The sequence below is a fragment of the Cucumis sativus genome, chromosome 3 (assembly GCF_000004075.3).
Source record: "Cucumis sativus cultivar 9930 chromosome 3, Cucumber_9930_V3, whole genome shotgun sequence".
NCBI classification, from domain to species: domain Eukaryota; kingdom Viridiplantae; phylum Streptophyta; class Magnoliopsida; order Cucurbitales; family Cucurbitaceae; genus Cucumis; species Cucumis sativus.
In genome coordinates this window covers 4,123,759-4,137,397 of record NC_026657.2, presented here as the reverse complement: position 1 = coordinate 4,137,397, position 13,639 = coordinate 4,123,759, and the positions used below count along the sequence as shown (strand labels likewise).

At 34.0% G+C, this 13,639-nt stretch overlaps 2 protein-coding genes across 3 annotated transcripts; one reads left to right on the top strand and one right to left on the bottom strand.

Moving 5' to 3' along the window:
- The first annotated feature begins 242 nt into the window (after positions 1-242).
- LOC101206949 (ribonuclease 3-like protein 3) lies at positions 243-8,572 on the top strand. Its single transcript, XM_031882943.1, is given in 8 exon segments — positions 243-662; positions 665-807; positions 920-1,072; positions 1,163-1,539; positions 2,228-2,399; positions 5,856-6,383; positions 6,485-6,861; positions 8,146-8,572. Coding segments are annotated over 8 exon segments (2,088 nt in total). The 5' UTR covers positions 243-496; the 3' UTR covers positions 8,318-8,572.
- LOC101206708 (alpha-1,3-arabinosyltransferase XAT2) lies at positions 8,570-10,802 on the bottom strand. 2 transcript variants are annotated; one of them, XM_031882460.1, is made up of 3 exons: positions 10,670-10,802; positions 10,093-10,218; positions 8,570-9,873 (listed from the first exon to the last, which is right to left on the bottom strand). In XM_031882460.1, exons 2-3 carry the CDS (start codon positions 10,202-10,204, stop codon positions 8,690-8,692), a joined length of 1,296 nt encoding a protein of 431 aa, XP_031738320.1. In that variant the 5' UTR covers positions 10,205-10,218; positions 10,670-10,802; the 3' UTR covers positions 8,570-8,689. The 2 variants fall into 2 exon arrangements, with proteins under 2 accessions (XP_031738320.1, XP_004147554.3); XM_004147506.3 differs by lacking the exon at positions 10,670-10,802 and adding an exon at positions 10,451-10,625.
- Between the last annotated feature and the right edge of the window lie 2,837 nt (positions 10,803-13,639).

Genomic DNA, 13,639 nt, shown 5'->3' with positions numbered 1-13,639 from the left:
AGATTGTTTAGATTTGCTATGAGATCACTTAGACTTGCTATGAAATCATTTAGATTAAGTAGAAGAGTATAAGATTGTTTAGGTTTGATACAAGAGTATAAGATGGTTGGTGAGAGATTGTATTCGATACGTAGGTGTGTGACTAATTAATCACTAACTTTTGTTGTATGTGTAAAAGAAAAAGCACATAAATAAACTATAAAAGAAAAAGATATATAGTATAGATTAATAAAAGATTTAAAAATGGTAGGAAAGAAAGGGACGGGATGGGCTTCAACGGGGTTCCCAAATATGGTCTACACTTTCCTTTTCTCCCAATTTCCCTCTACGTAAACCCTAGAAAAACCCTTTTTCTTTCCCTTCACTCCTCCATTCTTCTCACTCTCACCTTCCTCAACCATTCCTAAATCCATCCATCTCCTCTCATTATTGCTTCCACACCTTGTTTGATTTTCTACTTTCTTCTCTCTTGTATTTCCCTTTTAAACTTTCTTCTATGGAATCCTCCGTCATTGCCCTTGAGCGCATTCTTTCCTATAACTTTAACAACAAGAGTCTCTTAGAAGAAGCCCTCACTCACCCCTCTTACTCTGCCTCTGCCTCCTATGAGCGTCTTGAGTTTGTCGGCGATTCAGCTATTGGCCTTGCTGTTACTAATTACTTTTTTCTCGCTTCTCCCACCTCCATCAAGGCCATCTCTCTTTACTTAGAGCTGCTAATGTTAGCACTGAGAAGCTTGCTCGTGTTGCAGTCACCCATGGATTGTATAACTATGTTAGGCGCGATTCACCTGCTATGGATGATAAGGTCTTCAAATTAACCTTCACTTCTCCTTTGTTCCTAAAAATCTTCTTTTTTTTTCTTTTTTTTTTTTGCCCTGTTTTAACTTCATGTCTGTATTTTTTTTTTTATTGTTCAGGTTAAAGAGTTTGTTGATTCTGTTGCCCTAGAAGGTAGCTCCGTTCCTTATGGTGGGATGATGAAGGCTCCTAAAGTTCTTGCTGACATTGTGGAATCAGTGGCTGGTGCTGTCTATGTAGATGTTAATTTTGATCTTCAAAAACTATGGGTGGTAAGTTCTTAGTTACATTTGAAGTATGACTATTGTTACTTTATTAGCTGGGCACCAATTAGTTTTCTTTTCGTCTTCAATCTTTTGTAGATTATTAGGGGTTTGCTAGAGCCTATCTATACTCTTGAAGAGTTACAAGTAGAGCCCCAACCTGTAACTGTACTCTTTCAAGTTTGCCAAAGAAATGGAAAGCAGGTTGATATTAAGCATTGGAAAAACGGATCCAATAGCATCGCGAGTGTCTATGTTGATGGTAAATTTGTTGCTTCCGGCTCTTCAATGCAAAAAGAAATCGCAAGGCTCAATGCTGCCAGAGAAGCTCTCATCAAATTGTCGGATTCTATGGATACCAGAATTAAAACATTTGTAACTATTGATGGTATCGATGAATCGTTTGAGATTGAAGGGGCAAAGCAAAAGCTACATGATGTTTGTTGCAAGAGAAAGTGGCAGAAACCAAATTACAGGTATATATTTTTATTGTATGATATTTGAGATGTTGCATACTTGCATTGTTTTGGACTCTGAATTAGGAGGTAGTTTTTATGTCGTAGTTGTCTCTTTTTCATTTAAAAGCATGCACCTTCACTTATATATTTGCTTTCTAACCAAGTAGGATGCTGAATTTTTCAGTAATTTATAATGAAATGCATTTTTTTTCTCTAAAGTCTGCCTGCTTCAATTGTAACCTTGTATCTTCATCGAACTATTTTCATTCTTTCTGTTCATTGTAAAAGTTGCAGCATTTTTTAAATTTAAGATTCATTTCACTGATCAATGCTCACTTATTTTAGAGAAATTAGTTTCAGCAACGACAGTGACCTTCTCAATTAATTTTAATGTTATTATATCTGTACACTTATTTGTTTAAAACTTATTTTCTTTTGAATCTCCACCCTCTGTGCATACCTTATCAACTAAAGGCCTGTTTCCCTTCCTTTTCCATCTTACACATTGATTTTTTATGTGAATAGAACTCTTCGATATTTGTGCGGATTATCTCGAGTCGTTTTGTGCGGGTCATAAACAAAAGATAAAACTCAGAGAGATCATTTACATACCATGAAGTTATTTGACTATCTTTTTCCCTTCTCCTTGTCCTTCTTTTTCAAACGTGTTCTAGTGCTAAATACTTTATGAATTTCTTGCTTGCAGTGTGGAGAAAGATCTAGGACCTTCACATGAAAGGATATTTGTTTGCTCGGTTAAAATTGCCACTTGTTATGGTACGTTCTATATTGTGGGAGATGAGAAATCAAGAGTAAAAGATGCAGAGAACTCGGCAGCCTCATTGATGATTCGTGCTTTACAGGAAAGAAAGCATCTCTAATGCATATATATTTATTCAATTTGGGTTGAATCTAACATAATTGTACAGTGAGTTTATGCTTCCTGATGCCCTCATTTTCCTTAGATATCATGGAGGTAGGTATGTTGTAAATCATGATTCTACTTGCCTTTCCTAGTGAAGTTATGGTATCTAAATGATTATTTTTTGCTATGTAAAGTTCAAACCAACCGGTTTAGGTTGTCAAGATCTGTAAATATTATCTATCTGTTTTTATATTTAATGCATGTTTGTGTGATTCTACCTAATAGAATAACACTTAAAATACCCCAACAATGGCTAAACAAAGACAGTACTATGATGATCCTTAATTTATATATAAGCCAAAAAATGATTACAACAGTCACAATATAACAATAATAAAGAAAACATATCAGAACACATACCAGCCTTCTAATATCAAGCTTGGAGACCCTTTTCGGCTACAGCAACCTTTACACCACAAAGAAGAAAAGAAATAACCTAGCTACCCTATCCCTAACTATATATATTTATAGCCCCTCCTATCTTTCATCCCAGTTGGATCGTGCATGTGTGAATAATTGGGGACCTTACAATTTGTTGGAAACAATTTTAGAATTTAGGGGCATTGTGGATGGTTGTAATTTATAGTCTCAAATTGAAAAGTTTACTATAGTTTTATATCTTGTATGCATTGGTCTTCCATGGTTTATCCCAATGGTTTATCCAACTTTAGTGTTAACAGTTTGGAACTTTTGATTTTTAACCAACTTTAAGTATTTTGAAACCAATCATATATGTAAAACGGTAGACCTCTTCTTTGTCTTTTAACACTATCATAGAAACAAGTATATTTCAATTATTTTCCCTTGCAAACTAGGGGACATATTATTGAATTTACAGAGCTGTTTCATGATAGACTTTTTATTTAACTAGTTTGAACAACAAAATGGTTCATGCACGATAATATTATGTATAATTTTGTGTTTCAAATCACCAACTTTTTGTTTTTTCTTCAATCGATTTCTTTACTTAAATTATAGTATTTTGAAACTCAGTCAAATTTATCTTCAAATTTTGTCCATCTATATAAATAGTTCACTATCAAAGTAACCTTAGGCAAATATGGACTCAGAGTCTCTAATAATCGTATCATTTGTTTTCATATTTTTACCACAAATAACTCTCCTTTGTCTCAATCTTACACACCAAATATTTAAGGTTTATTTCAGCCGCTAGCTTTGCAAAGAAAAAGGTAGAAGGCCAATCAAGCTCCAACGACACCAAGAACACCTTGTTCAATACCTAGCCCCATATGCCCCAACAATTGCACTACACAGTTAACAATTGACAAAATCTTGATTCAAGTTTGACATTCTTTGTGGTGTTGTCCTCATCACTTGGAATCCAATCTCATCATCTCAACCATTTTCTCTTCGTTCATAAACTTCATTATGTCTGATGAGATATCAACATTACCATTGGTTTTTTCCACACTTACTTCACTTACATTTTTCATTTTCAAATTATAGGTTTGTCTTAGGAAACTCAGAAAATCCGACATCGAATAACCTCCGGAAATACCATTGTTTTTTAATGATAAATTGTTGTGGAATTTAAGTCCTACAACAACACCTCCATTGATGTAATAAACAACTCCATCTTCAATTGAATTTATGGCATTGTAACAAGATAAAGCTAGAGTAGTATTTTCAAACCCATTAATTTTGGTGGTTGGTAATGAGAAACCAAACCCGAGTTCCAAAAGGGTAAGAAGTGATGAACAAAGGATGGTGGTCTCGTCGAACTCGTGGAATACGTTGCCGGTGAAGGAGCAGGTGGAGAAGATGAGGACAGAAACATAATGGACGAATTGACAAAAGGGGTAAAAGGGCTTTAATTTGTTTGGTTGGAAGATTAATTGGAGTGAAGTAAGATCTCTCGAGCTAATTTTGTCCTCTTGTCTTGCAAATGGATGAATTAAGATTGGCGAAAATTTGTTTGTTGAGAATCATTGTTAGTTTAGATGTAAAAATTGAAGTTGGCGTTCTAAAATAGTACACTTACATTTCTTTCTTTCTTTTAGTATAATAAAGAGTAGGAAGAGTTAAACCTCCAACTTCATAAAAACGATTATATGTAAATTATCGTTGAACTATTTTTTAATTTGAAAATATACTTAATCATTTTGATAAATTTGAGATGTATTATTGAATTTACACCACCTTTTTTTTTGTCTGTAGTAATTGTTTTATGTAACAGGTTAGGATTCATGGAAAGAAAAAAGTAACTTTGCATATTCTATATGAGTTTTGTGCTTCAATTTACTGTCTCCCTCTTTTCTTCAAACAACTATTTTACTTAAATCATAGTATCTTGAAAGTCAGTCAAAGAAAAATGAAGAAGGGCAATCAAGCTCGAACGATGCCACATGTACATACATCGTGCCGTTCATCAAAATCACCTTGTTTGTTAGCCGGTTCTCATGCGCTCCAATGATTACACAACACAAGTTAACAACCAATGAAAACTTGTCCAAATTCAACATCCTTTGAGGCATTGTTGCGTCACTTCAAACCCAATTTAATTTTCTTGATCATCTCGATCATTTCTCCTTCATCCATAGTCTTCTCGATACCAACAATACCGTTGGTTTTTTTTTCCCACTCATTTCACTCACATTTTTCGCTTTTAAACTATAGGTTTATCTTAAAGAACTCCAAAAATCTGACACTGAATATCTTCCCAAAACATTAGTATTGTTCAACCACAAAATGTCGTGGAATTTAAGTTCTATTATAGTTTCATTGAAGCAATGAACTACTCCATTTTCAGTTGGATTTATGACCTTGTAACGAGATAAACTGGAGATGAGATTTCAGTTGTATTTCAATCAAACCCAAGTTATTCCATTAAAGTGAGTAGGGTTATTCCATTTCTTAAGAAGCAAGCTAAACTTTAAAGGGGAATGTGCAAGGTAAATAGTAGCTTTTTCTCTAACCTTTTTAGATCCCTTTCTTCTATGAGAAGACAAAGACTCTTACTCATTAACAAATATGTTACCACCCACACCATACATGTATACACGCATACACATATAAATATATACATGCAAAACGTAAATAAATAAATGAAATGAGCTTAGCTCAACTGACACCTAAGCTCCTATGGACAAGAGGTCCTGAGTTCAAATTCCCAGTCCAGTATTTATTACAATACTTTTGGAAGCAAAAATATGTAAAGATTTAGAATTTCATAAGTTTATAACTGTAACAATAATAAGTTTATAACATCGTCAAATGTATTGACGTGGACCTCTTTTTTTTTTTTTTTTTGTTAGGATGCACTTTACCCAAATATACACAGAAATTCACCCCTTCCCTTCCACTCACTCAGCTCCCACCTGCGCCTCCTTCTCCATTCTTCAAACGATTCACAGTCCAACCACCGTCGCCGGCGTTTAAGGTCTGACCTAGAGAATCCTCCATGATAGCATTCTTTTTTCTTTTCCTTTCTTTTCTTTCTTTTTTTTTTTTATTGAGGAACTCCATGACACCAATTGAGCGCATACTATCTTATAAGTTTAAGAACAAGAAGCTGTTGGAAGAAGCCCTCACCCACTCCTCCTACCTCAACTCTCCCTCCTATGACCGCCTCGAGTTCATCGGAGATTCAGCTATTGGCCTCGCTATTTCCACTTACTTTTTTCCCCTTTATCCGGACCTCAATCAAGGCCAACTCACTTTACTTAGAGCTGCTAACGTTAGCACCGAGAAGCTTGCTCGTGTTGCAGTCCTCCATAGATTGTATAGTTATGTTAGACGCAACGCAGACGATCTTGATGATAATGTTAGAGAGTTTGCCGATGCCGTCGCTCTAGAAGACAACTCAATTCCCTATGGTGGATTGGTGAAGGCTCCTAAAGTTCTTGCTGACATTGTGGAATCTGTGGCTGGTGCTATCTATGTAGATGTTGAGTTTGATCTTCAAAAACTATGGGCGGTGAGTTCTTAGTTACATTTGAAGTATGTTTAATATTATTACTTTTACTAGCTACACACCAATTAGTTCTCTTTTTTTCTTTTTTTTTCAATATTTTGTAGATTATTAAGGATTTTTTAAAGCCTATCTATACTCCTGAAGACTTAGAGGCAGATCCCCAACCTGTAACTCTGCTCTTTGAAGATTGCCAGAAAAAAGGGAAGCAGGTTCATATTGAGAATCAGGAAAAGGGTTCCACGTACGTCGCGAAAGTCTATGTTGACCGTAGGCTTGTTGCTTCTGGCTCTTCGAAGCAAAAACCAATCGCAAGGCTTAATGCTGCCCGAGAAGCTCTTATCATACTGTCGGATTCTACGGATACCAAAATTAAAAGGGCTGTAACTATTGATGGTATTGATGGTTCGTTTGAAATTGAAGGGGCAAAGCAGAAGCTACATGATTTTTGTTGCAGGAAAAAGTGGCAGAGTCCAAGTTACAGGTAAATACTATATGATATTTGAGACGTTGCATACTTGCATTGTTTGGACTCTGAATTAGGAGGTAGTTTAGATGTTGTAGTTGTGGATTTTTCATTTACAAGTATGAACACTCCAACTTATATATCTGCTTTCTAACCAAGTGGGAAATTGAGTTCTTCAATAATTATGATGAAATGCACCTTTTTAGGCTTGCCTGCTTCAATTGTAGTCTTGTAATCTTATATCTTCACCAAACTACTTTCATTCTTTCTGTTCATGGACATGTTATTTTTTTCTCTCAAATTTTAAGATTCATTTTAGTTGTCAATACTCACCTGTTCTCTTTACTCACCTGTTCTCTTTTTTGTTTTTTACAAGGCATGATGTTAGTTTCAGCAATGACATTGAACTATTCAGCTAAATTTGATGTTAATATATTTGTTAAATGGTAAAAAGAGAACACTAGGTTTACGTGAAAAACCTTAAAACAGGAAGAAAGAACCACGATAGAGAGTAACTTTTTATTATTTTCACACACATTGAAAGTTACAAGGGAAGATAACTTTATAAGTTTTAGCAAGCATTAATACAAAAAAGGAAATAAACTTAGGGTAAACTACAATATTAAAATACTCTCAACGCAATAAACTATCAACAAAGCCTCTTGTTTCCAACAATATCTATACACTGATTTGTTAAAACTTGTGTTCTTTTGAATCTCCACCCTCTGTGCAATATACTTTTACCTTGTATGAGTAAAACTACACAAACTTGGTTTGCTTCCTTTTACTTTTCCTTCTTAGATGTTGATTTTTTATGTGAATGAACTCTTGGATACCTGTTTGCATTATATTGAGTATTGTTTTAAAAGGTCTTCCTGGACACACGCCTAGGCTCAAGGATCAGGTCTGGCACATTTCTTTTTCAGGTGACGCTCACAAAATAAGACGTACACCTTTTGTGAAGCCTCAGGGCTCCTTGGAAAGTAGTAATAATTAGAGTGTTTTCTTCTTTTTTAACTAAAAAATATATATTAAGGCTAAATGCAAATTTTATTTTGTTTGGAAGGTTTTTTTCTTTCATATTTTTGCTTCTAACTCTGCTCTCTCCTGAATGTAGTACTTTCATGTATATATAGTATGCTTAAAAAAATCCTCTTTTTTTTTCTTGAGTTTAAGCTCTAGAAGAATGTTGCGCTTTTATTGCAAGTCATTTTTTGGGTCAGAAACAAAAGTTCAACGCAGATCATCTCCTTTTTCCAACGTGTTCAACCACTAAACACCTCATGGATTTCTTACTTGCAGTAAAGAAGTTCTTGGACGCCCACATGAAAGAAGATTTGTTTGCTGTGTTAAAATTTCCACTTTTAATGATACGCACTCTATAATCGGAGATGAGAAGTCAAGAGTAAAAGAGGCGGAGAACTCTGCAGCCTCTTTGATGATTCGTGATTTACAGAAAAGAAAGTATCTCTAATTTCTATATTATTCAATTGGGCATAATCTAGCATAACTGTATAGTAAGTTTATGCTTTCTGATGCCCTCATTTTCCTTGAATATCTTGGAGGTGGGTATGTTGTAAACCATGATTCTACTTGCATTTCTGAGTACAAGTTATTGTATCAAAATAAGTATTGGTTGCAATGTAAAATTCAAGGCAACCAGTTTAGGTTGTCATGATGTGTAAATGTAATCTATATTGTTTGAAAATAGAGAAATTTTGGGATGTTATGATCGAATTGTACAATTGTTCCATAGTAGAATGTTTTATTTAACGAGTTGGAAGAAAAAAATTGTTGATGCACAAAAAGTGACTTTACTTATTCTAGACGAGTTTCGTGTTTCAGTTCACCAACTTCCTCTTTTTTCTTCGATCAATTTCTTTACTTGAATCATAGTATCCCGAAACCTAGTCAAATTTATCTTCAAATTCTGTTCATCTATATAAATAGCTCTGCTAGCAAAGTAACCTTGGGCAAATATGGACTCAGGGTCTCTAATAACCGGATGATTTTCTCCATATTTATCCCATAAAGAACTCTCCTTTGCCTCAATCTTATACTCTAAATATTGAAGCTCCATCTCAGCCGCTGGCTTCCCAAAGAAATATGTAGAAGGCCAATCAAGCCCGAATGGCACCACTTGCACCACTACCGCGCCGTTTGCCAAGAACACCTCATTCGTTAGCCCGGCCCCATGTGCCCCAATGATCACACTACACAAGTTAACCACCGACGAAAACTTGTCCAAATTCGACATTCTTTGTGGCGTTGTTGTCATCACTTCAAACCCAACTTCCTTCATCATCTCAACCATTTCTCCTTCGTTCATAAACCTCCTTGAGGTTTGACGAGATATCAACATCACCATTGGTTTTTTCCCGCTCAATTCACTCACATTATTCACTTTTAAGTTATAGGTTTGTCTCAGGAAACTCCGAAAATCCGACATGGAATAACCCCCGGGAATATCAGTGTTGTTCAAGGATAAAATGTTGTGAAATTTCAATCCTATGACACCTCCATTGAAACAATGGACAGATCCATCTTCGGCTGGATTTACGACATTGAAACGAGATAAACCAGAGAGAATTCGGTTGTATTTTTGAACCCACCAAGTTTTGTGATCGGTAATGAGAAACCGAACCCGAGTTTGAAAGTGGTAAGAAGTGATGAACAAAGGGATGATGGTCTCGTCGAACTCGTGGAAGAGATTGCCGGTGAAGCCACCGGTGGAGAAGATGAGGACAGGAACATTATGGATGAATTGACAAAGAGGTAAAAGGGTTTTGTTTGGTTGGAATATGATTTGGAGTGGAGTAACATCTCTTAAGGTGATTTTGTCCTCCTGTCTTGCATATGGATGAATTAAGATTGGAGAAAAGTTATTTTGTTGAGAATCATTGTTGGTTGAGATGTAGAATTCAAGGTTGGTGTTGTTGATTCTTGTTGGGTTGTTTGTCAAACATACTTTGGAATGTAAATCTGTATGACAAGCAAATCCTGTTCTTTCTAGTTGGGTATGATCCTCATCTGTATGTAAACCACCAAATAATATTTAACTTCACTCAAACTGTTTTCTGTTTTTGAAAATTAGTAAAACATTAACACGTTGCAACTTTGATAGTTTTTTATAATCTTTGTCCCAAACTCCCTGTTGATGCAATTTTCAATAGCAATAGTTCGTAAATTAACTCTTTTTTGTATAGAAACAATTAAAATGATTTTTCATACTTCAAACAAAAACCATACCTCTCACAAGTCTTCCCATTAGAAGTTCAAGAGGCTCCATCTCTTCTATGCTCTCATCAACAATAACTCTTGATTTGTTATTGTTGCTCAAACCATCTCTCCAACTTCCCATAGTCTGCCATCTCACTGTATTTACAAACCAAAACATTAAACATAAAATAATCCTAAATCACACCAATATAATCACAACCTAAACTACAAACCTAACTTCTCTCCATTTGAATGCTTGAAAATTTAACACGTTAGTAGATAGTTCAAACATTATACCATGATCAACTAGATCACCAAACGAACAATAATAATTAATATAAACAGAAGCATAAAAAGGGAGGAAATTAAACATAAAGGACGTACGTACATGAATGAAATGGTAGAAGATCAAATGGGGCAAAGAGTGCAGAAAAAAGCAAAGCAAAGAGGAGTAAACAAGATGAATATGCTGCAATAAGCAACAAGTTTCCTCCTTTTTCTCTCACCATTATTATCATTCTTAGTTAAACAAGTATATCAAACAATCATAATGAAAATTAGACTCAAAATATAGTCCCCAAATAATAAAGTTGTTGTATTGTCATACATCTTAATGGAAGACTCTTTCCATTTTGATTGCTTCCTCCATTCAACTACCTTGTCTTTTTACATAACCTTAGCTACGATGATGAATGATTGGACATCAATTTTTAAATGCATCTTAGCTACTAATGGACAATAGAAATACACCCCAAGTCTTTCTCAAGTTTTGTTACTCAAGATCAATGGTTAATTAGGTCCAACTTAGGTGTCAAGGTGAGCTTAGTTCAACAATCAACGTTTAGAAATATCAAAACAAGAGGTTAGATATTGTTCATACAATTATACACATTATTCATGTTGATAATTTTGGGTGTATTTATTTGAAAGAATTGGGTAGAAATTGATAGGAAGGCAAGTTGTATGTAATTGAAAAGCATTTAAATTGTCAACTCTTCTAATAAGCCGCCTTGTCTTTTTCAATTGTTTTGGTCTTATTCGTTTTCTGTTTGAACTTAATTTTCGAGGTTGGATACTTTTACAAACAATACATAATTAACAAATGAAAAATGAAATTAAATAATCCAATTATAAAAATCCCAACTACTTTAATATATATATATATAATTCAATAATGATTGAACTATTTTGAATAATAGACTATTGAATGACCATCCTTTAATTAAACATGATGATGGAAGTATGAAATGAACTCATTTCAAATTACAAAACTCTTGTCTATTTTTCGTATTGAATCTAAGAGAATTAGATTATTTCACAACCAAAGATCCCTTTGAATCTATTTGGTAAATAACTTTCCAAGTTTAGATAGATCACATTTTATGTTTAATCTCCCTAGTTTCTTCTCCTTTTATAGGATGGGGAATTCTTCTTTATGGGATGAAAGGAAACGGGTTGTAGTAATCTGCCTCTCCTATTATAAGTTTAACTACCAAAAATAACAACAAAATCAATTAATTAATGGACAATGTGGATTTCATAAGAAATTTTTAACAATCTCTCCCATTGGACCACACATATTTCAAATAATAATGCATTTGACTTCGAGATCAAAAAATTGTTAGGAAGTAAAAAGGGAGTTGTAACTTAAGCAAACTGGTCAACCAACTATATTAGGTATGAATCAAAGAGGTTATTCATCAGAATTAAAAATAATTAGTAGACCCCAATACTAATATATATATATATATAACTTAGCTTAATGAGATAGATCAAACTATAGACGGTGTATAGGACAAAAACTACATGTAATATGATACGTACATGCCCTATTTGCCAATTATTGATCCTTCCTTAGTTGACTGAGATCAAAGTTTTAACTTAATATGACATATTAGAAGGAACTTAATTTAGGATCAAATAATTATTCAAAATTACATATGAAATATGTCGAAATTAAAATGAAGTAGCACAAACTCCACTAAATCCTGCAAAACAGCCCACATACGAGAGCAGTATGCTCATGATCTTAAGTTGTAATCCCTTTGTTTAGTTGGATATGTTAGCATTAACTTTGTATATATCAATGTGCTCTATGGATATGTGTCCACTTTGGACTCTTTCCCTCACAGCCAGGAATTTAATGTCTATAAGTTTAATCTTAGTTGACCTTCTCTTGCTATTAGCTAGAATAAACCATTACTGATTTATTATGACAATAATAAATTTTGAGTGGTCTTTGAAGACCCCTTTTAAAATATGCAGTTGTTCCAGAGATTTGACTGTTGTTTACACGAACCTCTATTAATCAAATAAAGTTTATATCCACCTATCAACAACTTCAACAAAACAAGTAGCTAGCATCAGAAGCAAGAACAGGGTCCGACCACAAAGAGCCTAAGAAAGAATCTCTCAAATTAAAGTTAAATCGATCTAAGAAAAGTAGTAAAAACGGGGGTTGTGGTTTTGTTGACAAGAAAACTAAATTGAAAAAGTACAGATGGATGCAAAAACAACCAAAATATCTTAGCTGTGAGAGGAGTAGAGTTATTCAATGCCATTAAAATCATTGAATTATCACTTGTGACTTAATACGTTGTTTATGCCTAACCCAATTGATCGAAACTCCAATCAATGATCCTAAGTATCAAGTTATCTAACCTCCAAAATCGAATGTAATATGCACTAAACATGCTATCTACCTCACATTAAATTCTAGAGCAATGCTAGAATGAGCACTAAGCTTCCACCATATAACCAAGCAATATAATCACTACAATTTCTCCTTAGGTTGATAGGGCAAAATACAATTCACATCATAAACAATGAATTGCAAACCTAACTAACTTATTATTATTTCTTACTAGATTAGCCTATAATGATGTTCAATATCCCAAATTAGTCTCCTAAGCATTCAAATCCAACAACAAATCATTTGTTGTCAAAAGTCATGCAAATTCATAAATAAACCAGCCTCCAAACTCTTTCTCCTCACTCTTTACTCTCTGTTGCAACAAAAACTTATTACACGGCTCTAGAATTTCGTGTTTAAATAATAATTGACAAACCTAGAACTTATATAAATTTTGAAAGCTATATATACTTTTTCTCAAAATTTAAAACAAAAATGGGCTGATTTGATAAATATGTCACGATCTTGGATTGATGAAACTCGAGATGCATGCATTTGAGTTCTAACTTTAGTTAGTTATAAAACAAAATTGATCTAATGCAACTCATTTGGTTGTATATTTGGTCGTATGATTATAAGTTGGCTTTCAATCGCCAATTTAAGTGATAACATCATCTTCCTTTCGTGGAAGAAATTGTCTTTCATTCATGTGGTTGAGACATATGTAGAAGTGGAACGCAATGGAGCTAGGAAACAACCTTGTAAAGTCTATGTTCCTTTTGTCAAATAACTTCACCTCTAAGGCAGGTCAATAGTATCCCATTTTCATAGAGATATTAATTATATTCTATGTGTATTAACAACTATTTAAGCAAAGTCTTGGGCATCGTATTCATTGTAATTAAGAAAGGAAAAAGTGTCTAACCATAGTTTGAATGTTTTGAA

Coding starts and splice junctions, on each gene's coding strand:
- LOC101206708 (XM_004147506.3), bottom strand. CDS start 10,580: ATGATAATAATGGTGAGAGAAAAAGGAGGAAACTTGTTGCTTATTGCA. Junction 10,219..10,450: donor TCTTCTACCATTTCATTCAT/GTACGTACGTCC, acceptor TTGTAAATACAG/TGAGATGGCAGACTATGGGA. Junction 9,874..10,092: donor AATGGGAAGACTTGTGAGAG/GTATGGTTTTTG, acceptor GTTTACATACAG/ATGAGGATCATACCCAACTA.